This window comes from Leptomonas pyrrhocoris (assembly GCF_001293395.1).
Source record: "Leptomonas pyrrhocoris isolate H10 chromosome Unknown, whole genome shotgun sequence".
Lineage (NCBI taxonomy): Eukaryota > Euglenozoa > Kinetoplastea > Trypanosomatida > Trypanosomatidae > Leptomonas > Leptomonas pyrrhocoris.
In genome coordinates, this window is record NW_015438364.1 from 955,512 (window position 1) to 982,536 (window position 27,025).

Here is a 27,025-nt window from a genome sequence, read left to right on the forward strand (position 1 = left end):
GCGTTCGACGTGCTGTCGTCTGACGTACCCGCGTTTTCTTTTTTTCTCTCTTTCTTTCTCTTGTACTTGTTCTCTCTTTTTCCTAAAGAAAAAAAATGTTTTATATATTCAAAAAAGAAACACCATGTAATTAAAAACAGAGAGGGATAATATCCAAAAAGACTTTTAACGCGCATTCATTCCCGCAGCTTCTATTACTCCTCACGAGCAGGCACACAAACGAACAAGAGCCGAAGGATTAGAGAACACACGGACAGACTTGGATTCTGCTCCTTGGACAAGCTTTCCCACCTCGCATACAGCTGTTTCTTTGGGGACGTTTTTTTGCTGTTTTGGCCAGAGTCTCTGTGGGTAGCTTATTGTGGTGCTGAGCGCTCTCGTGTGCTTTCCGGTCCTAATGGAAGCGTAAAAGAGACGTAGCCGTACGTGAATAACAGCGCGGCTTAGACGGCGTCAGACGTACGCCGCAAACTACTAAACCAACCAGCTGCATCATTTTTTAAAGAATTTACGCTGCTGTTTGTTTGTCCTGTACGCCCCCTTTTCTGTTGAGTATCTTCACTTCTTTGCTCCTCGATTTTTTGCGTTCCGCCGCCCGTCAGCTGTGGAAACGCAACTCCACACCCTCCTTTTTTTTTTGAAGAAGGTCGCCATAACACAACGCCGCGAATTGGCCTCCGCTCACAGCTGAACCACTCCAGGGTGTGCTACGATAACGGATTTCGGTACGTGTAAAAGACGAGTAAATACACGCAAGGCATGCCCCTCGAGACGTCTGCGCAGGTGCACAACGCGCACGACGTACTGCGCAGCATCCGCCGCGTCAAGACGCAGATGCAGTTGCAGGAGACGTACGGCGGTTTTCTCGCCTTCATTCGCACCAGCCGACAGAAGATGCTGGAGCGTGCGGCACGCGCCGAGGCCGCGAGGACGAGGAGTAGCCCCAAAGACCCCCTACGCACCGCTGCGTCGGCGTCACCGTCGCACGACAGCCTCGAGGCCCAAGGCGCGATGTCGCAGCTCAAGCAGGTTTCCCTCCTCGCCGGTGCCTTTTGCCGCCGCGTGGAGTACGTACTGCGCAGCACTTACGCCTACGCAGACGTGGACGACGCCATGCCGCACGGCCCCGCCACCGTGCGCGTGAACACCTGCATGGCGGAGCTCGCGGCAGAGTTGCGCCTCTTCAACACTCCTGCCCTAAACCGATTTCTCAGTGTGGCGGGAAAGGATGAGGCGCCGACGTGGTCTGCAGCCGGCTCGTCGCCGGTGGACTGCACGCTGTCCTACGCCACGGGGGACCTCAACGACTACTGTCTCTACCGCCGCCTGCGTGCCCACGACTACCTCCAGCAGCTCCTCGCCCAGCCGCAGTGTAACACGGCGTCGATCACGCGTGTCATCGTAACCATCAACGAGACGCTCTCCGCACCGGTCGACGCCTTCGAGCTGTGCGCAGGGGACGAGGCAGTGGAGACGACGTGTGTCGTGACGCCCCTGCGGGACCCGATTTCGCAAACCGTGATGCGTACTCCCGCGCGGGGTTCGAACTGCGTGCACCTGGAGATGTTTGACGTGGAGAACTTTGTGAAGGCGACTCAGCAGCGGTCGCTGGGCACGGTGGACGTTGGTGGGCCCTGCCCGCTGTGCTCCCAGTTCATCAGCCTCGCCGCGATTCGGGTGGATCGGCGGGCGATGGAGGCAATGGAGGAGTACGAGAAGTTCAATGGCGACTCGTCCGATACGGCGGCACGGGTGCCCCTTGACGCAGACTGCGCGCTGGAGTGGAACACGGAGCGGCGCACGGTGAGGGTGGTGCATGGTAAGCGGTCCGCGATGGACGCCTCGACGACGGCGCTGACGGAAGATGGGAATGACGCCGATACACCGCGCAAGAGCTCCCGCAGCGAGCCGGCGGGGACGGCGACGAAGAAGCGGCGCATTGAAATTGGCGGCCACGTCCTGTATGCTGATTAAAGCCTTTTCTTTCCTCTGTTTTTTTTTTGGCTTCCTGTTGCCTTTCTCCTTCTGTTGACGGCTCAGTCGCTTCACCCTGCACGCATGTTCTCGCCGCTGTGCGAACACTTATGCGAAGAAAACCCCCCAAATCATGCAAAACCACAAAAAGGTTTGAAAAAAAAAAATGCTGAAGAGCCTTCGCTGTTCGCTGATGAATGGAGCGCAGGAGCGGGGTAACAATCTGCTTCGAGCAGACACGGTTTTGTTTTCCCTTTGGCATCTCTCCTTCACCGTGCGGACTCAGGTTGCAGTTTATTTGTTTTGGCTCGCAAGCGAAGCACCTTCACCTCCTCTCTTTCTGATTTGCCCTCTTGATTCTTTTGTGGTTGTTATGTTCTGCTGCAACCTTTGGAAAAAAAAAAACCCGTTAGGAAACAACAACATAATTTGAACTATTGTTCTTCGCTGACAAGGAACGCACACGCACGCACACCACCACCATCACCACCGCATTTCTCTCTTCTCTTTGCCAGAGCTCTGTGCCTTTTGACTGACTTTTAATTCGCATTTTTCTTGTTTGTTGGGAGACGCGTTGCACCTTGCCCTCCAACACCTCTCACCATGAAGAAGAGCATTTCACTGAAGGAATTCTCCACTACACCGACGGTGTCGTACATGCTTAGCAAGGATGGCCACAACGTCGCCGCGCCGGCGGACGCGCAGGGCCGCCATATGAATCCTCCACCGCAGCCGCCGAAGACGGAGAAGCCGCGCCAGGCGCCGGTGCCTGACGCGGATGATGAGATGTACGAGATGGAGTAGCGGTGTGCGAGGCGGATATACTCTCCAGGGAGATACGAAGTGAGCGGCCTGCTCTCCGCACCGCAAGCGTCAATTGCAACGGACGCGTTGGTTGGGTTGTTGTACACCACCTTAAACCTCCACATATAAATATGGATTGTTGCCTTCTGCTCGATGCGTTGTTGCTGCACGAACGGAGAAGAAGAGCTGCTCACGGCGCAAGAAAATGTATATGATAGGTAGTTATATCAAAAGAAGGAAAGGGCTGTAAAGAGCACGGCGATGACGTGGGGATATCTTTGAGGGATGCCCAGCGTCTCCCCTGCAACAGATCGCAAAAGGCGGGCCATCGCGAGCGTCTTTAGGTCGCCAACGGGAGCGAGTTCGTGTGCATTCACCAGTCGTTCCTGCGGCACCGGCATTTTCTTGAGCAGCTCTTAAGAAAAATAAGAAAATCAGTCTTCTCTACCTGAGTTGAGTTCGTCTTTGTGCTCTGCTTCAGCGTCCTTCTCTCCCAATGTACTCGGCGTGATTTCCTCTCTCGCTGCTGTAGGCCTCCGTTTGTTGAGCAAGTCATCGTGGGTCGCCGCGGCGTAAGCTGGCTCCGCGATGACCAGGGAGAGGATCACTCCTAGCACACTTGCAGAACGGGGTCAACGTGGATTCGAATCTTTCTGGGAAGATCAAGCACCAGCTATCATAAAACGGCTTTCATCCGAATTAAAACCAAACAAACTACGCATTTGCTGTTGCTGCTGTTGAACGTGCCACGGCATTACGAAGTCGGATAGCTGCAAGCACACCTTATTATTTTTATTATTATTTACTGGCGTCCGTCTCTGTGTCTTCGCCGCACATCTGCAAACGTCTTTTGTAGATCTAATTTAAAGAGATAAGTAATGGATGGCAGTAAAGTGGCTAAGCAACGTAGTTCAATTGCCACCGCTCCTCCATCTGACAAGGCGGACGTGAGCGCTCTCTCTTTTTCTGCCCCTTCGTCTGTTTTGGTTCCGCAGTACGCGGCACTTGGCGCTGAGAACAAGGAGAAAGGCAAAGCGATCGACAGTGGAATAGCAGTGTCTGTGAACGGAGCCGATGACGATCGAGCCGTACGTGCGTTGTTTACCCCCCCCCTCCTTTCTCTCCTTCTTCTTCCTCTTCACCGCACCTGCGTTTCGTCACCCCGCACATCCTGTCCCCGGTGCATCCGAAGCAGCAACGGGCCAACACCAACGGGCCAACACCAGCGCAGAGAGCCGTGCCTGCAAAGGAGAGAACGGGGAAAATGAGCAGAAATCAGAGCCGCAAAGGTGGCAACAAGCGGGTGCGGCCCGACGAGTGGAAGATGGACGCGCGCGAGCCTGGCTCGCTGCAGAACAGGGCCTTTGACACCTTCTACAAGGATAACGTTGTGCCCGCGTGCGAGTGGGAGGCATTCCTGTCTTGTCTGCAGACCGGTCTCCCCATGGCTGTGCGCTTTAACCGAAACGTGCCGCAGGTGGCGGCCATCGACGACTTCGTGTCGCGGCACCTCTCGGAGGAGTTCGAGAGCAAACGTCTGCCCTTCTTCCCGGACCAGCGAGCGGTTCAGTTCACGGTGAGCCGTGGCGAGTTGAAGCGCAAGGCAGACCACAAAGCATCGAAGAAGATCGTCGCGGCGATGAACGAGGGCGGTTACCTGACGCGGCAGGAGTCCGTCAGCATGCTGCCCCCGCTGGCTCTGCAGGTGGAGCCGGGAATGACGGTGCTGGACATGTGTGCCGCGCCGGGAAGCAAAACCTCGCAGATGTTGGAGTCGCTGCTGTCCGGCGACCCGGAGAGTGGAGTGGTGGTCGCGAACGACGTGAACGCGTCCCGCCTCGACGTGCTACACCACCAAACCGGACGGGCTGCAGGAGCGCACATGCACCTCATCATCACAAACACCGACGCCACGCGCTTCCCGCTGCTGCCACTCGCGGAGCGCTTCGACCGCGTCCTATGTGATGTGATGTGCTCTGGGGACGGCACGCTGCGCAAGTCCCTCGACATGTGGCCCCGCTGGAGCACCCTGCAAGGGGCGAACTTACACCACTCTCAGATTCGAGTGCTGTTGCGAGGCATGGCATCGTGCAAGGAGGGCGGCATTGTGGTGTACTCCACATGCAGCTTAAACCCTGTCGAGGACGAGGCAGTCGTCTCCGCCTGTCTGGCGCAGTCGAAGGGCACGTTTGCGCTGATGGATCTGTCCGCCGTGCTACCGGGCCTCATCTCGTCGCCGGGCATGACGTCGTGGACGTTAACCACACGTGACCTCCGCACGACGCTGCACAACTATGAGGAGGCGAAGGCGCACATGGCGGCCTCGACGGAGCGCCGCGGTTTCCAGTACGCACCAAGCATGTTTGCCAACACGGAGCTGCTCGCCCGGCAGCATATCACACGGACGTGCCGGGTTTTACCACACGCGCAGGACACCGGCGGCTTCTTCGTCGCCGCACTGCGGTGCATCTCGCCGGTGCCGGAGGACACACGCAGCAGCACCGCCGCGGAGGGCCCCGACAAGTTGGCGGCAGCCGAGGCACCGATTGTGCCCATCTCCGAGCAGCTCCGCGCTTCGGTGCAGAAGTCGCTCGCCCTGCCCGACACCTTTCCTTTTGACCACCTCGTCGTGCGCAACGAGGCGGCGCGTGACCAGAAGATTTATCTCGCCAACGCCGCGGCGATCGCCCTGAGCCAAAGGCTGGGCAGCCGCGTAGTGCACGTGGGGTCGAAGGTGTTCGAGTCGGTCGTGAAGTACAGCAACGACAACCTGCGCTTCTGCGCGGACGGCGTGGCGGAGTTGGTGCCTTTCCTCCCCACCTCCTTCGTCGTGCCGGTGGAGCCAGCGGTGCTGCTGGAGATGGCGGAAGACACGCCGATGACGTACGGCACCTTCGCGGCCAAGACGGGCCGCACCAACGAAGACCTCCCGCCGAACTTTGTCCTGACGACTTCATGGGCGACGGTGGGCTCGATGTACGTGGTGGCGGAGAAGTCGGTGAAGCTGGGGAAGATTGTAGCGAAGGTGAAGACGTGGCACGTGACGATGTGCAAACTGGCGTTGAACATCCCGTTGGTGGGGGAGGGGGACGCACGCACCAACGACGGTGACGACGGCACTCTGGAAGGTGCGGATGGCGAAGAGGCGGCGGTGGAGACTCAACAGCGTCAAGAGGCAACAACCGAAACGAAGGAGGCGGCGTAGACTTCTGTGGGCTGTGCCTTCGCTTTTGCAGCCAAGACGGAAGGTGGTGGGAAGAGTAACCTGTCGTGTAAGAGGACGACGACGACACTGAGGACCAGTGCACAGCCACACACACGTGTGTGTTCGGCCTGGGCTACGGTGCGCGTCTGTAATAGTAAGCAGAAAGCAGAGTTTGTTTCGCACTTCACGAAACTCAATTCTGCACAGGCGTTAAACGGAATTACATGTGCACACGACTCACACGCAGCGTACTTCTATTCTCTTCTTGAGGTGGATGAGGAGCACCGAAGAAAGAAATTGGTATCGTATGTAATGGGGGCACATTGAAAAGATGCTGTGAACTTGAAGACGCACGTTTGCTTTGTTTCTGCTGCCGTGCGCACCGCACCTACCAGCGTTAAAGAGGTGACTAAGAGGAGAAACTCTCGCGAAGAAGATAACGAGGGACATCTTTCCTTCCTTTCTTTTTTCTTCTTTGGGGGGTTTCGGCGCTGCGCTGACGCCATTTGCGCAAACACGAGCCACAAAGATGGAGGAAGAAGGAAATGAGAGGGGTTCTTATCCGTCTTCCCTTGTCGATTTCTTCTCACCAAGCTTTTTTTCCCCGATGTAGGTAAATGCGGTTGTACGCGGCGCAAGAAGCAAGCAAACGTAGAAAGACCCGTTGTGTCGTCTTGCAATCAATCCTTTTTTCTTTATGCGCCCTTCGCGTCAGAGTTCGAGCAGCAACCAATATTTCTCCCTTCTTTTCCTCTGTTTTTTCCCCTGGTGGTTTTCCTTGGTGTGCAACACTGGACACTTCTCAACGGTGTTTCTCCTCCGCACTTTCGGTGTGGAACACTTAGAAAAAGAAAAGGTGTTTTTGCTTCTTTGAGGAGGAGGCTGCGGCGGATCTTCTTCTGTAGAGTCTTCGCACACACACACACACAGCTGTCGAAAAGGAGGTCCTTCTCACTGTAGTCGAAGACAAGCAGGTGGGCAATTGACACGTATTTATAGTGAGAGAATAGACCCGGGCAGCTCTCGACGGCGTCCACCCGCTCATCATCCGGCTGTATAGTTCAGTGACACGGAAGCGGAAACAGCGCACTCAGAAGACGAGGTGCTAACGCCTTTCTTCCGTCCGTTTGTTTCTTCACTTCCGCTGCATCGACGTTTGATCGTCTCGTGTTCAGCACGATTTCCGCTCGTCGTCGCTTTCAGCCGTCTGTTATTGCCTTTTCCCTTCGCCTCGCACCAGCTTTGCCACTGTGGGCGGGCTGCCGAGAAAGCTCCCATCGCTGCTCCCGCATCGACTTGTTGGGAGAGGTAGAGTGCGAATCCACGTTTGCTGATCTTCTTCGGTTGCTCGCGGGTACATTCAATCCGCTGAATCAAAAAGGGAGAGATCATCTTGTCTGGCTTGGCTGAGCATCATCACGGTCGCAACCTCCGCCAATTCCCCCCCCCCCCTCACTCGCTGACCTGGGCGTGAGGTGGCGGAGGTTTTTTGGGCAGTAGAACGAGAGAGGAAGGAAGGCGGAAAGATACTTTGCTCCTTTCCTTTCTTTGCCTTACACACACACACACACGCACTCCCACATCCCCCAAAATAAATACGACCCGTGTCTTTTTTTCTTCCCAATTGTTATTACTATTGTACAATTTCTTTTCTTTTGTATCATTCACGCAATTTAACACACGTTGAGATCGGCCTTTGCCTTTGTTTTCTCTCTCTCGTCTCTTCTCCTTCTAAAGCAAAAAAAAAGGAAAAGAACGAAATCAACATCTACTTCGCCCGGTGCGTTGTCGTTGTAGCTCCCTTTCCAGTTTCCACCTCACATCTTTGTTTTGTTATTGTATTTGGTGCACTGCAGCGTTTGGCTGGCGTGTGTGTGTGGATTTTTTGTATTCGTTTTTTGCTATTGCTGTGACTGCGCAAGGCGGGGAGAAGCAGTTGCCTACACACGCTGAGGAGGCCGCAGAGAAGAAACAGGCTGCAATATTTTCTCTCTTGCACACCCAGCGCGTCGTTGGTGGAAGCTGAGTTCCTGAAAGGACGGTAAATACCTACATATATATGTAAGGTGCACTCGGTAGTTATAAGAAGCTAATATAAAGGAAACAATTCGGTACGGCATACTCCAAGCAATAAAAGACCCGTGTAGTTATACACGCACAATAATATTTTTTATTTTTGTAGTATTCCGGGTGGCATTTGTTAATAAATAAGAATCTCGTTTTTTCTTTGTTCTTGCTCAGGCGGTGCATCGAATTATAGCGCAGGTTCCTTCTATATTAAAGAGTACGTTAAAGAAGCTAGACACACACCACAGCAGGAGCAGAAATGGCCACTGCAAAAGCTATCGCGGAGTTCCGCAGCGGCAATGTGGAGGCGGCGCAGTCCATACTGGATGAAGCCGCCAAGGCCCAGAAGGACGTGGGCGATCTGCTGGCGATCCACTGCCTCCGTGCAACCTTCGCTGCCATGAAGGGCAGCACCGATGTCACTGGCATCGTGGCGCAGCTGTCACCGGGCGAGGCGGTGCGGGTGCCGGTGCAGAACTACTTAGAAGGCATCGCCGCCATGGCCCGCGGGGACCTGGTCACGGCAGGACGCAAGCTAGAGACCGCCGTCGAGCGGTGCGAGGGCTTTGCAGCCGCCATGGTGTGTCTGGCCGCCGTCTACTACTCGACGGGCCGCTACGAGAAGAGCTACCGGCAGTACTGCGACACACTGAAGATGCTCGGCACGGAGAGGACGCCGCCCGTGGTGCGGGTGGGCATGGGGCTCTGCGCCTACCGTTTGGAGCGGCCGGTAGACGCACGCCGCATCTTGGAGAGAGCTACGCAGGTGCACCCCGACGATGAGCTCGCATGGCTTGGGCTCTTGGTTGTTTATTTGGAACTGCGCATGCTGCACCAGGTGCACACCACCGTCCTACAACTGAAACGCCTCATGCCGCAGAACACCACCGTGCTGCTGAAGGTGTGCGATTTAATGTACTTTCGCTCCTTAGAAGACGGCCGTCTGAAGAGTTCCACGAGCCGGCTGCGCAGCCTGCTCAGTTACATCCGCCAGACCGCCTCGCCGGAGGAGGCAGCGCAGGTCGACTTCCACGAAGGCCGCCTCTTGCTCGCTTGCGGCGAGGTGGCGGCGGCGCAGCCGCTGCTGGAGTCGGCGGTGCGGGCCAACCCGAACCTCTTAGCCGCGCGCATCCACTACGCACGCCTGCTGCTCTTCACGAAGCGCGAGCGCGACGCTGAGGCGCTGCTGCTCGAGGTGAACAAGACATGGCCGAACGAGAAGGAAGTGCTGCAGATGCTCGCCATCTTGGCGACGCGGGCGGGGCGGCACAGCGAGGCGCTGCGGTACAGCAAGACACTCGCGATGAGTGTCGCGCAGGGCGACGTGTACTCGTGGGCGCTCGCGTCGGTCTGCTCGCGGCTAGACACGGAGCACTGCCGGCGGCTGGGTGCGCACGTGCAGGCGATCCAGCGGGAGCTGCAGCTGCCGCAAAGTTGGAAGCTGAGCGCCAACTTAGCCACTTTGGCCGAGGACGTGGAGGCGCTGCAAGGCATCGTCGACGCGGAGCTCGGTGCGGGCTTTTTAATGGAGAACACCGCCGTCGACGTGGCCTACGTGCCGCTGCTGTACAACTTGGGTCTGCTGCGCGAAAAGGGCGACGCCGCTCGGGCCCGGCAGATGTACGTCTACCTGGTCAAGCACCACAGCACCTTCGCTGCGCCGTACTACCGCTTGTACTACCTGGCCAGGGCAGCCGGCCACCTTCACCAGGCCGTTGCGTGGATGCAGTGGCTGCTGAAGGTCCACCCGCAGGAGGCCACCGCGCAGACCTGCACGGCGCAGCTCTACATGGAGAAGTCGCACGTGCGGGAGGCCCTCGCCATCTTTGACAAACTGCACGCCTCGAAGTCACAGCTGCCCGTGGCGCTGGCCGTCGGCGCGACCTCGCTGCGAGCCTGCCAGCAGTCCCCCTCGCAGTGGTCGAAGCTGCTCGCCTCGGCCCGTTCCTTTTACCGCGCCGCCCTGGCGAAGGACCCGCGTAACATTCTCGCGGCGCACGGCTACGCCTGCTGCGACGGGATCGAGGGCCGCAGCGACGCGGCGGAGTCGATGCTGAACAGCGTGAGCGAGGTGACGTCGCTCTCGCCCGTGCCGACGCTGAACGTCGATGCCCACCGGGCCAACGTGAAGATGCTGAGCCACGGCTACAAGCAAGCCGCCGACTACTTCATTCGCATGCCCATCCGCACCTCGGAGCAGGAGGCGATGTACTCCTACTGCATGGCAGTGGAAGGGCGCTACGAGGAGGCGCTGAAGCTCATCGCGTCGGCGTCCGTCAAGGCACCCGGCGAGGTCCCCATGCTCACGTACAACACCGCACTGCTGCACTTTATGGCGTTTGTAGACGGCCTGCGCGGCACCCGCGCTCTCTCTGGGGCGAAGGGCGAAGATCTGCTGAAGCACTTGGAGGCGGGCCTGGAGGGAGCGCGGCAGTTGGACGCGACAAAAGCGAAGCACGAGGTGATGAGTAGAGCAAAGCGGTACCTGCGCTCCATCAGCGCGTACTGCGAGGGGCACCGCGCCACGGTGAACACGCTGATCGAGGCCGGCCGGGAGCGGGCGAGGGAACTGATGCAGGCCGCTGAGGGCTGGAAGCGCGTCTTTGCGGACCACCTGGCAGAGCAGCAGCGGCACGCGAGCGAGGAGGAGGCGGTGCAGCAGCAGAAGGCGGAGGAGCTGCGCATGGCGGAGCTGGGCGTGTACGCGCGCTTCCTGGAGAGCCGTATCCGCAACCCCGCCGCACTCATGGACGCCGACCTGCTCGCGGCGACGGTGGCGGAGGCGCTGAATGAACCCATGCCGGGCGAAGACGCTCCTCCGCTTTTTGCGGAAGACGAGATGCCGTAAAGTTAGACGTGAACAGGGCTTTCATTTAGTGTCTTCTCGCCCTCCTTTTCCCGCCGTATTCCATGTGTGTAGGTGTGCGTGTTGGTGTAGGTGTGCGTCGACACGGACCACAGCAAACCTCGCCAGGGTCTGGTGGGCAGATCAATGGAAGGATGCCGCTGCTTTGTTTTTGCGGCATCACTTTCGTCTTCGTTGGCTTTTTGAACACCTACTGCGGCCTCCCTCTCGTGATTTACGCTGCGCGCCAACGTTGCCTTCTCTTTTTCTCTCTTCCCGTGTTGTGGAGGACGTGGTGTTTGTGATTGCCTTCCATACCACGGTGAGGGTTGCCTGCGGAAAGAAAAAGACGGTGAGCGAAGGCGTCCTGGGCGTTGTAACGGGAAAGGGTGGCAGGCGGAAGAAAGGGCGAGTGGACAAAAACAAAAATTCAAAGAAATTATAAACTATGCACGTTGGTTTTGTGTGTGTTGTTGTCTGCGCAACTCACGTGGGTATTCTCTGCTGATGTCTGTCGTTTTGTGGAAGCGCTACATCTCGCGAGTGCATGTTTATGCACATCTGTATGCGAGCTGGCATGCGATTTAAAGAAAGAAAACAACAACAACAACAAAAGTCAAACGTTTTGTATAAGATGTACGCGTTCGTGCTCGATGCTCGGTATTTCCGCGCAACGTGTTGTGGTGGTCGTCTTTTGCCCTAAAGTGGTTTCTGCCTTTGAACGATCCCCCTTGTTCTTGTGTGTTTGATGTTTTCTTACGCTCTTACAGTAAGGAAGAAGACAAAATCAAGTACGTGTGGTTCACGTGGAAAGAGACAAGTCGTGGGATACAAATTCGAAAAGGGAGGAGAAGAAAAAGGTCCTGCTGAGTGTCCTCGTGCTACGTGTGAGGTTGAACACCTTTTCTTTCTCCTGGTCTGGGTGTTTCGCTTCCTGGTAGAAGAGATCAAAGTGAGCGTCGGTGAGAGCACCTTCCTCGCCCGACGAATACCACAAGCGAAACGCGTAGGTTATCCGCGGTTGTGGAACGCTCTTCTGCAACTCGTACGTGCGCACCATCAGCGCAGTCTCAGTGGCGTAATTTCGTTGCTTTCTTTAGTTCTTCCTCAGGTTCTCTCCTCCCCTCGTCTTCCCCACGTTTGATCGCATACCGTCTCATGTTTCCACGCGGTTGTGTTGGCTTCGGCAGTAGTGATCGCGGTTCCACTCGTTATTACTAGTATTATTATTGTTAACCATCCCTCCCCCTCACGTCGTGTGGTATTTTCTGCGTGGCGCCATCGTTTCGCTTACAAGAAGCAAAGCACCGAGGAATACCAAACGTAGTGCAAGCAAAGAGGAAAACGTTTAAGAAGAAACCGCCAACTGGTATTCAGCCATGACGGACAAGAGCGCCTATGGAGGTCTCTTTCAGGACCCGCCCTACCTCTCTTCCGACCCGGACCCCAAGAAGACGGACCCCTACGACAAGCAGGACTGTATTCCCTCCCGATACCTGGGTAAGAACATGACGGTGGGCGGCCGCACCCCACACGGGGACCTGCCCGACGCCTACTTCGACAAGCAGTACCTCACCCTCGCCTCGGTGGAGCAGAACGGCGGAAAGCCGGTGGGCGACGACGAGGACAAGTGGAAGAACGCGGCGGCGGCGCAGCACAAGAAAAGGGCGATCTCTGACAAGGAGTTCCGCTACTCATCCTATCCGCACAAGAGCACCGGCCCGGGTAGCTACTTTGGCTGCTTTCAGGACAAACCCTTCGAGTACATGACGGAGCCGTGGGATGACGGGTCGAAGAGCAAGAAAAGGAAGAAGAAGAACACAGCGCGGGACACGGAGGCGGAGAAGACGCACCTGCCGAACATCAAGACCGGTCCGTCAAAGAAGGGCACCTACGGCTACCCGGGCCTGTTGCTGGAAAACCCGGTCTACAACGAACAATGGCGGGCGGACCACGACGCCGCAGAGCGTGAGGCGGCAAAGAAGGAGCAGAAGCAGGCCGGCTCCGCGAAGCCGCCCAATCCACCGATGCACATCTCCGGTGTGAGTCGCGCCTACCTGGACGAGATGCCCAACACCGGCTTGTCGGGTGTGTACACGCGCCACACTCCCCCGCCCGACGACGCCGCGACGAGGAAGCAGAAGGCGAAGAAGTCCATGGCCGCTGCTGCACCGGTGGTCCTGCACGAGAAGCCCTTCACGGCGATCGCCTCGCGCTCCGGCGAGCAGGGCTGCATCAACGCGTTCCCTAATGCTTGGGTGAACCCCGACGACGTGAAGCCGTCCAAGACGGCGCTGCTCAAGCAGTCGCAGAAGGCGAAGGAGGAGGCCGCGCGAATGGCGAAGGCGCCCCCGGTGTGGAAGCCGAACGCGTTTGAGAAAACCTCCGTCGTCTCGTCCTGTCTTCGACGCTTTTACTAATGAGGAGGGGTGAAGTGGGGAAAGCGCGCAAGTTGCCCCGAGAAGGCCAGCAAGGGTGCTGCATACGATACCTCCTACCGTTTCTTTTTTTATTTGAATGTACAGTAGAGAGTGTTTGGGTTTGCGTGTGTGTGTGTGTGTGGATTTGCAGCTGCGAAGTTGAGGGTTTTTTTTATATTGCCTCTTCTTTTTCCTTCATTATTTTTCGTTGTATGTACAACTTCTGCGTTACTTGGATATGTAAAACACGCGGGTCCACCGCTTTTGATTGGATTTTTGAAAGCCCGTTTGCCCGCAGCCAACCAGCATTCTTTCTTTCTCTGTTTCCCAACACGCTTTTCTTCGTGCCGTTTGCGCTGTTATGATTTCTTTGCCGCGTATGTATCCTACGGATGATCGCTTTACTGCCATGCGATCCGTGCTTTTCATCTTGTTCTCTTTTTCGTACAACTTTAGTTACTCCTTTTGGAAATGCCTCAGGGACGGTTCGAATGAACGTTGCCATGCGCAGCTAAACACGTGGAAGGGAAGACACGACGTCAAGAAGTTTGAAGAAATGCGAAGTAGGGAGCCACATGATGTAACTGGAGCTTTTCTTGTCCACGGCGTCTCCACGGCCGTTCGTTACCCCTTCGTCCTCTTCTCCCCCCTCCCCATTTTTGTTTTTCTTGTGTGTGCTTTTTGTTGTTGTTGTTTTTCGTCTGCCCTTTGCAACGGTGGCGCAGTCAGCACCCGATACCACGCCGAAAGTCTACCGTTACCGTCTGAAAAAAAAATTAAGTAAACGAATAGTTTTGGCCTGCTGTGCGCTTCGACCCGTGCACTTCAAAGCGTAGAATTTGAACCAACCAACCAAAGAAAGCAAATTAACTATTGCAGCTTAGCGGAAACAAAGTACGTGCGTTCAACACTTCTGTGTTTTTTTAATATATTTATTTTGTCCTCTTTTCTCCTCTGCGTGCTCTCCGTATCTTTATCCGGCACTTTATTTCTGTCGTTGCTGCTGTTAACGGCGCGTCTGATCGGTTTCGCGTTAGGTGAGGTCTGCTCTGAAGCTCTTGTTTGTGACCCCCCCTCCCCTCCCCACACACACACACACACGCACACGCAAAAAGCATTGCAGCGGCGGAGTAACTGTCACTTGAAAAGTCGCCTCTGTCATACACACGCACACACAACACACCTCCCGACGATCGACCCTGCGACGGCGTCTTCGCTTTTCCCGAACAGTTTTATTCGAGTATTCAATTTACCTGTGCTTTTTTAACTCTCTTATATATAGAATTTATTGTGTCTTTACCCCTTCCTTTCTGTGTGCGAAGGTGCCAGAATCTTATTTGCCGCACTTTTTCTTGTTTTCTCCGGCCATCCCTTTCGTACCGTCGATTGCAGCTATCGTGGCGTTCTTGGGTTTCACCAGAACAACTCGGACACCTCCCCAACTAACAAAATCAAAAAAGAGAAGAAACACGGCGAAAAGAAGAAAGCTAAACAAGCAAAACAAACGAGGAGAAAAGTCATCATGGCGCAGGTTGCAGATGAGTCACGCGCGATGGAGAGCGAGGTGTTCCGCAATAAGTACCGCCGCATCAAGTCGATCGGACGGGGCAGCTTTGGCGAGGCCGTGCTCGTGCGCTCGAAGGCGGATGGCAAGCGCTACGTCGCCAAGGCCATCGACTCGACGTCCATGACGTCGAAGGAGAAGCGCGATGTGCAGAATGAAATCCGCATTCTCTCGGCGGTGGACCACCCCAACATCATCCGCTATCACGAGCACTTCGAGGACGGCTGTCTCATTTTCATCATCATGGAATACGCCGACGGCGGCGATTTGAACTCGCGCATTAAGGAGGCGAAGAAGGTGGACCCGGCGCAGCCCTTCGACCCCAATTTAGCGATGTTTTGGTTTCTGCAGATCTGCATGGCGCTCAAGTATCTGCACGACAACCACATCCTCCACCGCGATCTCAAGACGGCCAACGTCTTCCTCACTTCCAAGAACGTGGTGAAGCTCGGCGACTTTGGTATTTCGACCATCTTGCAGAACACGATGGCGTGCGCCAAGACGGTGTGCGGCACGCCCTATTACTTCTCGCCCGAGTTGTGCCAGAGCAAGCCGTACAACAACAAAAGTGACGTGTGGGCCCTCGGCGTCGTGTTCTACGAAACCCTTACCCTGCGCCGCCCCTTCAACGCCAAGTCGCTGAAGGATCTCCTCAAGAAGATCCTCATCGGCCAGTACGATTCGATCCCGTCGACGGTACCGGTGGAGATGCGCTCCTTGTGCGCCAGCCTGCTGCAGGTGAACTACATGCAGCGCCCGAGCATCAACCGTATTCTAGAGAGCTCCTACGTGCAGAGCACCTTGCGCGGCTTCAGCGAGGACCTCGCCCGCCAGGTGGAGCGGGACAAGATGGAGTTCGAGGCGAAGCAGCGCAAGGAGGAGGAGAAGCAGGTAAAGCAGCAGCGGACGCCGCCGCCGGAGCCGGTGGTGGAGCAGCCACCCGAGCCGGCCAAGCCGCAGATGAGCGAGCGGGAGCAGATGGCGGTGCTGCGCGACATGGACCGCGGCAAGATGAAGGCGATGCTCGCGAAGCAGGCGGCGGAGGCGAAGGCGGTCCCGCCGGCGTCCCCGAAGCAGACGGCGGATCAGACCATCCACCCCGACGTGGACGACGACGGCGACTACATCGCCCAGAAAAACGCCATCGTAATGCAGACGAAGGACATCGTCGGAAAGTCGAACCTCGGTGGCCACCCGGAGGACTTCGGCGACGGCCCGGCCGACAGCGCGCCGCAGGTAGAGACGATTACGCTGCCTAACGGGCAGACGGTGCTGGCCCGCGACGTGCGCGGCCACCTCGAAAAGGAGATGGGGTCGAATTTGCTCGACCGTGCGGTGGAGATGTACAACGCGGGGGCGATGAGCGGCCTCACGAACTCGGAGGTGCAGCACGAGCTGAACGCGCTAGTCGGGCCGAAGTTTGCGCACAACTCCAACGCCATCACCAAATTAGCCGTGTGGGAAGGTAAGCAGAAGGTCATGAGCGCGTAGCGGCAACCTCATCCTTCGTTTTCTCGGTTCGATGTCTCATCTTTGTAGTCACTAGTTGGACAGCGGGGGCCCACACCCTCCCCTCCTACTGTTCTCCCCACTATGACACCTTTTAAAGGCAGTTGTCTTTGTTTTATTTATTTTTGCTTCCTCTCTCTTTTTCATGTATGTACAGCGCCTTCAGCAGGAAATCCCTTCTCCCTTTTACTGCAATGGCAATCTGACGCCGCAAAAGGAACGAAGAGAACTAAGAACGACAAGAAATAACGCGTTCTGCTGGCGAAGTCTTTTTCTGGGCGGTACTCAACGCCGTTGAACGTTGTGTTCGCCGTGTGGAGGAGAGGAGCAGATGAGTATATAATAGAAGAAAAGAAACACGCTACACATATCTATGTTCATCATTTTTTTTCCTGTATGTGAGTTTAGGTCGGCTGAGCCTATTGATGTAGGTGGGGCTGGAGAAGAAACGGAGGCGCATCGCTAATATATATATATATATATATATATTTGCTGCACTGTGCGTGTGTGTGAGTGAGTGTGTTTTTCTCTGTGCAGACGCACTGCAGAGCCGTGTATCGATTCTATTACACGCTAGGGTGTAGAAGCCGCAAAGCAAATGCAGGCGTTTTCTTCGTCGATTCTCTTCCCTCGACCCTTTCAAAGTGTTCTTTGGTTTTCTCTGGCGCTTTTTTTTCACAACGTTTGTGGTTCGTAGATGCTCCTCATTTTTTTTTAAAGTACTTTTATCTCGTTTTACGAATGCCGTCTCAGCTCTTTCGATTATTACTGTTGTTGATGTTGGATATATGATGCTTCACCGTTTTCGTGTGTGCTTGTATTACGTGTTCCTTTCGTTTTCATTTTTTGTTGGTGTTGTTCATGGCTTTTGCTGTCTTTTCTTCTCCCGCCGTTCATCATCCCATCTTACCTGTTTTACGTCTTCTTGCAGCATCCTTGCTCCTGTTGGGCCGCGTTTGCGTGCATTTGATAGAGGAATCTGTTTTGTAGCAGTCAAATGAGTCGTGAGACAACCGCGGAATAGTAGTGAAAAAAAGAAAAAATCCAATGAACACTCTTATCTGCTCTGCCTTCTCCCCCCTTCTCTCCCCCTATGGAGAACTGCAATGAGCATTGCGGTAGATGGAGGAAACAGTTTCTAAGGCAGAGTCGGCTGCATGTGGATGTCAGGGGGTGCGGCTTCGTCGACCTCCTCGTTGTCAGCTTGCGTCTTTGGTCATTAGCACCTGAGAGACGACTGCAGTAGAGGTTTTTTTTTCCCCCTAAAATGTTGAAAACAACGCCGTTTGCGCATTCGATGAGCTCCGTTGTTTTTGTTACTAATGTGATGATTTGGATATTATTCGCGATAGGGCTCCCCTTTGGAATGAACTTCTTTTACGCCAACTCACGCCTCCTCCTCTGCTTTAAAAAAACAATCTTTCCCTTCTTTTCGTTCCATCACTTTCATGCTGCTATTCTTTTTCTTTTTGCATAAAGCAGCTGCGCCTTTGGTGCGAAAGGGTTTCTTTCATTGTCGCGTTCATCTCGCTTTATCAGTCCTCCAACCGCCAAACCCCTTCTTCGTGGCAGTGAAACGAGCTATTTGACGGCGATCCAGCGAGCCTCAAACACCGGTTGTGCTTCCCGGCAAGGAAAACCGTGGAGCTACTCTTCTCTGTTTGCTTCATAGAATACTCTACGTGATGTTTCGCGATCGCATCCGTGTTCGGCCAGCCGGCGGTCGCCCGTCCTTCGGCTCCCGCGACGTTCTCGCCGACGACGGCATGGACGGGGAGGATGGTCGCCCCTACCGCCGTCAAGGTGCCGCAGCCGACAACGCCTTTGCGTCCTCGCTGAATTTCTCCCACCGCGGCGAGGCGTCTTCGTCCGCGGATTTCGCAGCGGCGCCGTCGGGAGAAGCGTGGCCCTATGCCTGCCGCGTGGCCCGGCTCGCTCTCGACACCGTCAGCAGCGTCTTTGGCGCCTTAGGCACCCGCGCGGGCGACGAGGCGAAGGTCCACGACGGTTTCGCCGGGACGACGGCAGTGCTGCGTTCAGCAGCGGCGCCACCCACATTGTCGTCTCCCACCGTGCCGCCCAACACGCCGTACGACGCGAACGTCGCCACGCCCCCCACCTCCCATTTCCACTGTGCGCCGTCGGCGGAGGGGGCGTACAGCGCTGAGCCCGCTGAGGGGCGTCCCTCCGGCCTCATCGAGCGTCGCAGTGCTCGCGGCTACGCTCATGACTATTCAAGTGCACGTGTGCCGCTTCGAGACCAGCCGGCGATGGACCAGCCGAACGTGGCCGCGGCGCCGCGTGCTGCAGGGTCGGTGTACTTCTCTCCGCCACCATCCGTGCGCGAGGCCCCGCAGTACCAAATCACGGTGAATCAATACTTCGCCGCACCGGAGCGCAGCGCCTATCCCGTTGTGGCGACCGCACCCAGCTACCTCGAGCCGCGCCGCAGCACCGCGGTGGGGTACCGCCCGCGCGTCAGTCTTCTCACCGTGCCATCTGCCATCCACCCACACACGAAGCGGGAGCGCTCGACCACGTCGGCGACGGCGACCACGAGGGCGTCGGAGGCCCTCGCAGCGAAGGCGGCCAAGACGACGTCGACAGCGGCGGCGGTGAACGCGTTGGACGTGTCGCTCAGCAACGCCCCCTCCGCCATTCCCCTCGGCTCCCCTGAGAACTCCCTCACCGTGCCCATCTCCTTCGCAGGCAGCGGTGGCAGCGCCCCGCTCTTCGGCAGGGCCAAGAAGGCGGAGGAGTCCGCCCCGGCGAAACCCGCGGAGTCAGGCCCGCTTTTCGGTGCCAAGTCGGCGACCCCGGTCACTCCAGCCTTTGTCTTCGGTGCGAAGCCGGCCGCCACCACCACCACCGCCACCACACCGGCCTCGGCTCAGCCCTTTGGCGGATTTGTGAAGAAGGGCCCACCGGCAGTTGTGGCGGACGACTACGGCTTCGCCCCCAACGCGGATGATGGCGATGCGGACGACAGCAAAAACAAGGACGCGGACTCCGCCACCACTGCGGCGAAGCCGTTAGGCTTTTCATTTCACGCATCGGGGCTGAAGCCGGCTTTCGCTAGCCCCGGCACCACGACGACGGCGACGACGGCCTCCGCGCCAGCAAAGGCAGCACCGCTCCCCAATCCGTTTTCTTTCAGCCCGAAACCGAAGGAAAAGACGGGTGACGCGCCACCGGCCTCCACGACAGATTCTGCCACTACGTCGGCGAGTGCAGCACCCAAGGGGAACGGCTTCGTGAAGGCTGGGCCACCCGCCGTCATGCCGGATGACGACGGCTTCGCCTCCGGCGCGGACAGCGATGACGAGGATGAGGCGAATGCGCCGGCGAAGACGGAGAGCGCAACTGCGACGAAGCCGCTGGGCTTCACCTTCAACTCCGCGAGTTTCAAGCCGGCCTTCAACAGCGGCTCTCCGCCTCCCTCCACCGCGCCAAAGCCCTTTTCATTTGCCGCGAAGCCGGCAGAGACTGCAGCGCCCCCCGCCGCGCCCTTCGGCAGTTTTGTGAAGGCCGGGCCGCCCGCCGTCATGCCGGACGACAGCGGCTTTGCGTCCAACGCGGACAGCGGCGGCGAGGACGGGGAGGACAACGTCAAGAAGACGAAGACGGACACTGCGACGCGCGCCACGGCGCCGTTTTCGTTTAGTGCCAACGCCACCGGCGTGGCGAAGCCCGCGTTTGGCACGGGAGGCACGACGTTCGGCTCCTCTTCAACGCCCGTCAACAACAGCAGCAGCCCCTTCACCTTTGCTGCAGCGGCGTCGTCCCCGTCGTCAGCCGAGGCGCCGGCGAACCCCTTCAAGTTTACGCCATCGCCCACGGCTGGCAGCCCCTCCGCCGCCACGTTTGGCTCTACCGGCTCGTCACCTTTTGGAACCGGTCAGTCGGTCAACTTTACCTTTGGAAAACCGAAGTGAGAATCTGGGGGGAGGGGGTTGCTGATACTCACGATTCGTTTGAATCACCAATGCCCGCTGTTACACGCCTTCAACATCACCAAGGTGTGACAAACAACTAAACCTTTTCCGTGTGTGTGTGTGTGTGTTTGTGTGAGGGAAAACGTGCAGACTCGACGATGGCTCAAGAGGCACCTCAATGGGTGCTGTGTGGGCGTATGCGTTGGTGATGGCGGGCTGCCGTCGTCGTTACCGCACTTTGGGCGAAATTCTTCGTTCAAGTAGCAATGGCTATTGAATGTTGTGTTGGTGTTGTTTTTCCATGTTAAATCGCATATAATAACTGTAGGAAAGGACTTTGTTGTCTTGGTCGCTGCCCTCCCTTTCTTTTGTTTTCCCAGGTCATATTGGTGAAGGGTGCGATGCCGTTGAGAAGGAAATGGTTAAAGGATGCGTAAAGAGGCGTAATAGGATGCGGCTCTACTACGTTTGACGTTGTACAACGCAAGCAGCCGACCACCACCACTTCAAAAAAAAAAACAACAGAACCCCCTTCGTCAGTTAAGTGTTCTTTTCTTTCTTTCGTCCTTCTGTCGCTCCGGTTACACAGCAGTGCCGGACCGACAGAGGTGTCTGTATCGCGTGGGTTTGCCACGTTATTAACCAGCAGCTGAACGAGACATCATTCGCCTCGTCGGCATTCTGTTGCTCTTGTTGCTGCAGTACTCCTACAAAAACGAAAGCTTCAACATTCGTGCCAATGGACAGTGTGGCTTACATGCCGCACGGACGGCTTCACAGCGGATGTAAGAGGTGCAGATCCCGGCTGTGGTGGCATCAAATCGTTTTTTTCTTCTTGTTCCCCCCCCCCCTCTCGCTACTCGTGGCAACTGTTCAGCTTCGCTGTGTGTGCTCGTGTATTTATTATTATTCACATTTCGCTTTCTGCGTGTCCCACAGTCTATTTGTCGTCCGCCCGTAGAGAGGAGCGCCACCAAACTACAGCGTCGCCGCACCGTGCGGAGCATTTATTACTATTATTATTTTCCTTCTGCGCTTGTTCGCCTCTAAACCGCCGCTTCCCATTTACTTTCACATTCATTGCTATTCTTTGCATCGACCTCCCCCCCAAAAAAAACGCACAGCCCATTTGGACACATTAGCTAGCCAACCTCAACCGACTGTTATTCGCCCATCCTTTCCTTCGTCTCTTCACTTTCTTTGTGTGTTCTCCCTCCTCATACGTAGCTGCATCTCCTGATGCATTTGTATTTGGTGTATTGTGTATCCTTTTCCGTTGCTGTTCGGCTTGACGTGGCGCTCTCTTTCTTCCTATATATATATATTTGCACCACTTACACACACGGATAGAAATGACGTCGGCTGCCGCAAAGCGAGAGGAGATTCAGCTGAAACTCCAGCTGCTGCGGGAGAGGCGGGAGCGCGAGCAGGCCGCCTTTGACGCGCTCGCCGCGGCGCACCCGGCGCTGTCCGCGACAGAGATCGCGGCACTGGCGCATCAGCAAGCTGAGGAGGCGGCGCCGCGGTGTCTTGTGGTGGACGGCAAAGAAATCAGCATCGGCGACACGGTGACGGTGAAGGACGATGTTCACCTGCTACACCGCGCCGATCGTGGCTACTTTGGGCCGGATGTGCTGAAGCCGATTTACTGCGGTGAGCGCGCGGAGGTGGTGCGGGTGATAGAGTCGTTTCAAGGGAAGCCGGCCATGGAGCTGCGCTTCGCCGACGGCGTGGCGAAGGTGTTCTTTACGGAGTGCATCGAGACGGACGCCGGGAACGGTGGTCGGGCCGGTGGTGCCACCGCCGCCGCCACACGCACGGCGAACGCCAGCCACGTCGACCCTGCTGAGGTCCCTGTTTTTGTGCCGCCCACGACGGCGGCGCAGCCTTCGCCTAAGGCAGAGACGCTGCCGGGCTGGAGCCAACTTTCGATGCCCCACCGCAAACCCGCCGACGGAGGCGCCTGCACCGCGGCGTGGCCTGTGGCACTGCCCCCACCACCTCCACCCACAGTAGCCGCCATACGCACCGGCCAGCCCACGACCGGCGTTGCGAAGGCGAAGAACGACGCGTCAGCTGGTGCTGCTGCTGCGGCGGCGGCGCCCCGACAAATGCCCCAAATGAACGCGGCTCGTGGTAAAGCATCACAGCCAACCGCACCAGCCGTTGCGGCCGCCGCCACCGGGAAGGGAGCGCCAGCGAAAGCCCGTCAAACGTTGCCCTCCGCCGCACGAGAAGCTGCAGCTCCCACTGCGCCTTCGTCGTCGTCGCTGTCTGCAGCTCCCGTTGCGAATCCTCCCTCTGCGGCCGCCGCTTCCGCCGCGCGTAACGACGACGATGACATCGGTGGCCTTCGCTCCTCTTCATTGCAGGTTGAAAAGGGGGGTGTGCCACAAGCCGCAGCGTCAACCAAGGCGGCAGACGAAGGAGAGCAAGAGAGAGAGGACGTGGTCAATGCCACAGACCACCAGCTGCCCCGGGCGTGTGCGACGACGTACCAGGCCAAGTACGAATTGCAAGACGGCACCTCACGCATTCCACGACACCCGTCAATCTCTACCCCAACCTCCGGCACGCGGACGTGCTGGGTGTGCGGCCTCGTCGCGGCAGACGCACCGCTGTCAGAGCCGGTGCGGGTAGCCTTCCAATCACAGTGCACCACGATGTTCTCCCTCTTCGCCGTCCTGACCCGCAAGCTGCAGTGGGACAAGCAGCAGCGCACGGCGTCGCGCCTCTTCACAGAGCAGGGCAAAGAAGTGAAGACGGCCAGCGCGGTGCAAGATGGGATGCGACTGGTGGCCACAGCCGGCTGCGCATATCAACCCGGGCCGGATGCAGATGCGTTCCGCTCCGTACCGGAGGCTCGTCCTTCTCTGGATGTCCCACCCCGCTCGACCGCCTCTGCGAAGAAGTCCCAGGCACCTGCAGCGTCCTCCCCACCGAAGAATACGCCGACGACTCCCCAGCGCCGTTCCGCACCGACCGCCGCCGCCGCTGCCAGCCCAAAGCAAAAGTCAGCTCCGTTGTCGCTGTCGGCTGCGTCGGCGCCCAACAAACCGAGGCACATCCGCGTCTACGAGAACGGCCTCTACGACGACAACATCTACCGCACCGTGACGGTACGTCCGACCTACAGGACGCTCGTCGCACTGAAGACAACCATCACCCGCGAGCTGCAGTGGCGCGATGGGAAGAAGGTGGATCTCCTCTTTGACGCGTGCGGGGCGGAGATTAGCGACCTCAACGAAATCAGCGACGGCGATGTCGTGGTGGCGTCGGCGGGGGACCGATTTGTCATACCGTTCCCGAACACGCCGATGCACTTGGAGGCGATGAAGCTGTCGGAGCGACTCGACCCTTCGCGAAGGTGCTAGGCGGCTCAGAGACGGCACCGAGCCATTCATTCATGACAAATGCACCCGTACGTTTAACGACATCGTGCAGGGTTTTTTTCTCTTTCGCCACGCTGTTTTTGGCCGGCTGAACCTGGAGTAGACCGTTTTTCGCAGACGGACAGTTTGTGAATGCCCTGAACGTGTTTTCTTTTTCTTCATTGGGAGACTACTCTCCCACATGCACACAAACTACCGATCAAAAGGACACGCCTCTCCTTCATCGCCTCTTCCGTTGATTGGGGTAATATTATTTTTTTATTTGGAAGAGAAAAGGTGAAACCACGCCGATGCTTCCCCTTCCTCACTTCGTTTAAGAAGGAGAGCCTCAATGCTACCTGTTGTTTCGATGACACCACACGTTCCCGTGCAGATCTGACGGCACTCGTTGTCGCAGCTGCCAGAGCGCTCCCACGACTTGAGTGATGCGTGACGGACAGCAGCGGATGCCAACTGAGCACTCCTCTTTTCTTCCTTCTCTCCTTATCGCTCTTCGTCTCTCCCTCTCAACGTTTCGCTGCGCTGCCCCTCCCCCCCCCCCACCAACTCTCTCTTCACAACACGTTTTGCGATCTCGCCTGATTTTATGCAACGACGAGGTCCGATCTGAGGGCTGGCGCCTTCATTTTCATACGGAGCAGCATCAACAACAAAAAACCCGCGGCACGGGTTGCACACGAAATATTGCGAGTCTCAAAGCTCGCAGACTCTTAGAGTGCTTTATATGTTTACAATGGAGCGCGAATCGACCTCAACGTTGTTCAGGTCTCTGCAGGAGTCCGTGAAGCCAAACGCGAGGGCCTCGGAGGCGCTGCGCGGCGCCACACAGCAGTTTTCAATGGAGAATACGGGCGACGTAGTGCAGTTGGTAAACGGACTCATTCAGAAATTCTTGCGTAGTGCGCTGCCGTCCACGTCGAGTTGGACGAAAGTGTACACGTTTGGCTCCAGCGGCCTCGGCGCCGCGATCGCCGGCAGCGACATCGATTTGTATGGTGAGACATCCTCCTTTTCTTTGCTTCTTTGACGTTAAGTTCCCCCTCCCCTCCCTTCCCCTCCCCTCCCCTTTTCATGTGATTGCCGATTATTATCATTATTATTTGTGCGTCTGTGTTTGTCTGTGTGTTTCGCATCATCCGCTCTGTGCTTGTCACCCCTTCAACTCCTTCCTTTTCTCTCCCCCTCCCATCTCTACCCCGCAACGTGACGGTGCTGCTCCCGCGTCTCCGCTGGTGCCTTCTCCCTCCTCCCTCCTCTGCCCTCTTCTCTTTCTCTGCTCGGGCGATTTCGCTCCTGCAATGATCATCTCTTATTTATTTTTCGGTTGTTTGTCTGCTTCAACGCCCCGCCTCTTGAACGGCTCGGCGTGCGCGTGTGTACGCGAATTTGATGGCGTTTCTCTTGCTTTGCGATGTGTTCGCGTATGGCGACGATGCCGAAACGCTCGCATGCAACGCCGTCCCCGTTCTGATCCTGCACACTCAACCACCCACACACCCACACGCACACGCACCACCCACAAGAATCGCGTTGTGCTCCTCAACGATCGACACGAACCTCTTCTTTGCTCAATTCCCTCACTTCACCAACGGAGGTCTGGCGGACCTCGTGGTGGTCACCTCCACCCGCGTCCCCCTCATCAAGTTCACCTTCCACGCCGTGCACGTCGATCTCCTCTTCGCCTCCGTCGACCTCGCGGAGCCGCCGAGCAACGACGACCTTCTGCGCGACGACTTCCTTTTTCGCGTGTCGGAGAACAGCCGTGCCACGGTGAACGGCATCCGCACCATCTTAGAGATCTACCGCCGCCTCCGTCTCCCACAAGAGGACTACGCCTGCGTCCTGCGCGCCGTGAAGTACTGGGCCACGCGGCGGCAGGTCTACGGTAACCTGTACACCTTTCCGAATGGAGTGTGTCTAGCCATCATGGTGGCCCGCGCCTCTCAGCTGTGTCCGGTGCAGGACCCCAGCGCGCTTCTAAAGTTTTTCTTTGCGCTCTACGTGCGGTGGCTCTCCCGGAGTACTCCCACTGCGCCAATCACCATCGTGATGGCAGAGGACACGACGACTGCCATGACCGCCGTGCCCGGCATGACGCGAGCGTGGGACGCCACGCGGGACGCGGCCGACCTCCTTCCGATCCTCAACCCCGCCCGGCCCACGGTGAACGCCGCCCACACAGTGGGCCGCAGCGGCCTGCAACTCTTCTACGCGGAACTGCGGCGTGCGCATCGGCTTCTGCAGGATCACTCCGCCACAGCGGACGCGCCGCCGTATCGGCAGCTGTGGCAGCCATACAACGTGTTGCAGGAGTACCGCTACTTCGTCAGCGTGCACATCGCGTGCGTCCACGCGTCCTCCACAGCGTGCGAAAGTCTGCTGAATGTGTGGAAAGGCTTTATCGAGAGCAAGCTGCGCATCTTCCTCTACGCGCTGGAGTGCGTGGCGGAGGTGCGGCCCTTTCCTCAGTCCGTCGTGGACAAACCCAGCGACGAAATTGTTGGCGGCGGTGTCACGCTGCGGCGCGCCTCTCGCGCTTTCTTTTTTGGCGTCCGCCGCGGCAACAGTGAGCTGCAACAGAGCTGCTTTGCGGAGGCATTTAAGGAGTTCCGGTACGCGGTAGCGGAAGGCACGACACCGCCCTACGGCTTTGAGCGCGACGAGCATAGCATGCTCGGCCCGTGGTTCTCGTTCTTCGCCAAGGAGCAGACGGCGGCGCCGGGCACGGCGTTGCACGCCCTGCAGGCCGCGTGTGCAGAAGCTGTCTCAGGGGCGTTTTGAGTGTCAGAACCACAATAGGTCGCTACTGTGGATCGCTCTTTTGTGGCTGTTATTGGTGTTCCCTGTGTCTGCTGGGACTCACTCTTCTGTATTTCGGCCGTGCAAGAGAGGCCACGGGCGTGTTGCGCAGTCCTTTGTCGGAGTCTTTCCTTTTCTGTTGTGAACACCGCAATGCGGCGGCAAAGGCGTTGCGCTATTCAAAGCCAGTGTGCTGCGTCGCTCTGGTGGCTGCTCTGCAGTTGCATTCGAGGGCGTTTTGGCATGGCGGCGTCCTCGGCGCACCGGAAACAAAAAATGACTTGTGGCAAAGGTGGAGAATCAAGAACGACCGCTGGAGGGGGAGGTGGTCACTCTTTCCATTGCTCTCTCCGCTTGGTAGAGAACGGGACGAACCCCGACGGACACCTGACTGGGTCGCGTCTCACGATGGCGTCCTCATGTAGCGCTGCTGCAGGTTTGTTTTTCTTTTTTTAATGCACAGTTCCGTGGGTTAAAACACCGTTTTTACTCCTCCTTCTCCTGCGGATAA

The 27,025-nt window shown here is 57.1% G+C and overlaps 10 protein-coding genes across 16 annotated transcripts; all 10 read left to right on the forward strand.

Annotated features, from left to right (window-relative positions):
- Window positions 1-86: 86 nt before the first annotated feature.
- Window positions 87-2,095, forward strand: ABB37_04855 (hypothetical protein). Of its 2 annotated transcripts, none has more exons than XM_015802669.1 (1): window positions 87-2,095. In XM_015802669.1, the coding sequence occupies exon 1, from the start codon at window positions 760-762 to the stop codon at window positions 1,972-1,974; it is 1,215 nt and encodes a 404-aa protein (XP_015659113.1). In that variant the 5' UTR covers window positions 87-759; the 3' UTR covers window positions 1,975-2,095. The 2 variants fall into 2 exon arrangements, with proteins under 2 accessions (XP_015659113.1, XP_015659114.1); XM_015802670.1 differs by having other exon boundaries at window positions 601-2,095.
- Window positions 2,096-2,385: 290 nt separating this feature from the next.
- On the forward strand, window positions 2,386-2,778 carry ABB37_04856 (hypothetical protein; the record flags this gene model as incomplete). Its single annotated transcript, XM_015802671.1, has 1 exon — window positions 2,386-2,778. Exon 1 carries the CDS (start codon window positions 2,578-2,580, stop codon window positions 2,776-2,778), a length of 201 nt encoding a protein of 66 aa, XP_015659115.1. The 5' UTR covers window positions 2,386-2,577.
- A 1,190-nt stretch (window positions 2,779-3,968) lies between these two features.
- Window positions 3,969-5,983, forward strand: ABB37_04857 (hypothetical protein; the record flags this gene model as incomplete). Its single annotated transcript, XM_015802672.1, has 1 exon — window positions 3,969-5,983. Exon 1 carries the CDS (start codon window positions 4,043-4,045, stop codon window positions 5,981-5,983), a length of 1,941 nt encoding a protein of 646 aa, XP_015659116.1. The 5' UTR covers window positions 3,969-4,042.
- An 843-nt stretch (window positions 5,984-6,826) lies between these two features.
- On the forward strand, window positions 6,827-10,898 carry ABB37_04858 (hypothetical protein; the record flags this gene model as incomplete). Its single annotated transcript, XM_015802673.1, has 1 exon — window positions 6,827-10,898. The coding sequence occupies exon 1, from the start codon at window positions 8,310-8,312 to the stop codon at window positions 10,896-10,898; it is 2,589 nt and encodes an 862-aa protein (XP_015659117.1). The 5' UTR covers window positions 6,827-8,309.
- Window positions 10,899-12,083: 1,185 nt separating this feature from the next.
- On the forward strand, window positions 12,084-13,315 carry ABB37_04859 (hypothetical protein; the record flags this gene model as incomplete). Of its 3 annotated transcripts, none has more annotated exons than XM_015802674.1 (1): window positions 12,084-13,315. In XM_015802674.1, the coding sequence occupies exon 1, from the start codon at window positions 12,275-12,277 to the stop codon at window positions 13,313-13,315; it is 1,041 nt and encodes a 346-aa protein (XP_015659118.1). In that variant the 5' UTR covers window positions 12,084-12,274. The 3 variants fall into 3 exon arrangements, with proteins under 3 accessions (XP_015659118.1, XP_015659119.1, XP_015659120.1); XM_015802675.1 differs by having other exon boundaries at window positions 12,087-13,315; XM_015802676.1 differs by having other exon boundaries at window positions 12,191-13,315.
- A 1,035-nt stretch (window positions 13,316-14,350) lies between these two features.
- On the forward strand, window positions 14,351-16,370 carry ABB37_04860 (putative serine/threonine-protein kinase putativeprotein kinase; the record flags this gene model as incomplete). 2 transcript variants are annotated; one of them, XM_015802677.1, is made up of 1 exon in its annotated part: window positions 14,351-16,370. In XM_015802677.1, the coding sequence occupies exon 1, from the start codon at window positions 14,838-14,840 to the stop codon at window positions 16,368-16,370; it is 1,533 nt and encodes a 510-aa protein (XP_015659121.1). In that variant the 5' UTR covers window positions 14,351-14,837. The 2 variants fall into 2 exon arrangements, with proteins under 2 accessions (XP_015659121.1, XP_015659122.1); XM_015802678.1 differs by having other exon boundaries at window positions 14,356-16,370.
- A 1,495-nt stretch (window positions 16,371-17,865) lies between these two features.
- Window positions 17,866-20,323, forward strand: ABB37_04861 (hypothetical protein; the record flags this gene model as incomplete). 2 transcript variants are annotated; one of them, XM_015802679.1, is made up of 1 exon in its annotated part: window positions 17,866-20,323. In XM_015802679.1, the coding sequence occupies exon 1, from the start codon at window positions 18,074-18,076 to the stop codon at window positions 20,321-20,323; it is 2,250 nt and encodes a 749-aa protein (XP_015659123.1). In that variant the 5' UTR covers window positions 17,866-18,073. The 2 variants fall into 2 exon arrangements, with proteins under 2 accessions (XP_015659123.1, XP_015659124.1); XM_015802680.1 differs by having other exon boundaries at window positions 17,869-20,323.
- An 875-nt stretch (window positions 20,324-21,198) lies between these two features.
- Window positions 21,199-23,697, forward strand: ABB37_04862 (hypothetical protein; the record flags this gene model as incomplete). Of its 2 annotated transcripts, none has more annotated exons than XM_015802681.1 (1): window positions 21,199-23,697. In XM_015802681.1, the coding sequence occupies exon 1, from the start codon at window positions 21,676-21,678 to the stop codon at window positions 23,695-23,697; it is 2,022 nt and encodes a 673-aa protein (XP_015659125.1). In that variant the 5' UTR covers window positions 21,199-21,675. The 2 variants fall into 2 exon arrangements, with proteins under 2 accessions (XP_015659125.1, XP_015659126.1); XM_015802682.1 differs by having other exon boundaries at window positions 21,261-23,697.
- Window positions 23,698-24,312: 615 nt separating this feature from the next.
- On the forward strand, window positions 24,313-24,742 carry ABB37_04863 (unspecified product; the record flags this gene model as incomplete). The annotated part of the gene is made up of 1 exon (XM_015802683.1): window positions 24,313-24,742. The coding sequence occupies exon 1, from the start codon at window positions 24,440-24,442 to the stop codon at window positions 24,740-24,742; it is 303 nt and encodes a 100-aa protein (XP_015659127.1). The 5' UTR covers window positions 24,313-24,439.
- A 362-nt stretch (window positions 24,743-25,104) lies between these two features.
- Window positions 25,105-26,496, forward strand: ABB37_04864 (putative poly(A) polymerase; the record flags this gene model as incomplete). The annotated part of the gene is made up of 1 exon (XM_015802684.1): window positions 25,105-26,496. The coding sequence occupies one exon, from the start codon at window positions 25,105-25,107 to the stop codon at window positions 26,494-26,496; it is 1,392 nt and encodes a 463-aa protein (XP_015659128.1).
- Between the last annotated feature and the right edge of the window lie 529 nt (window positions 26,497-27,025).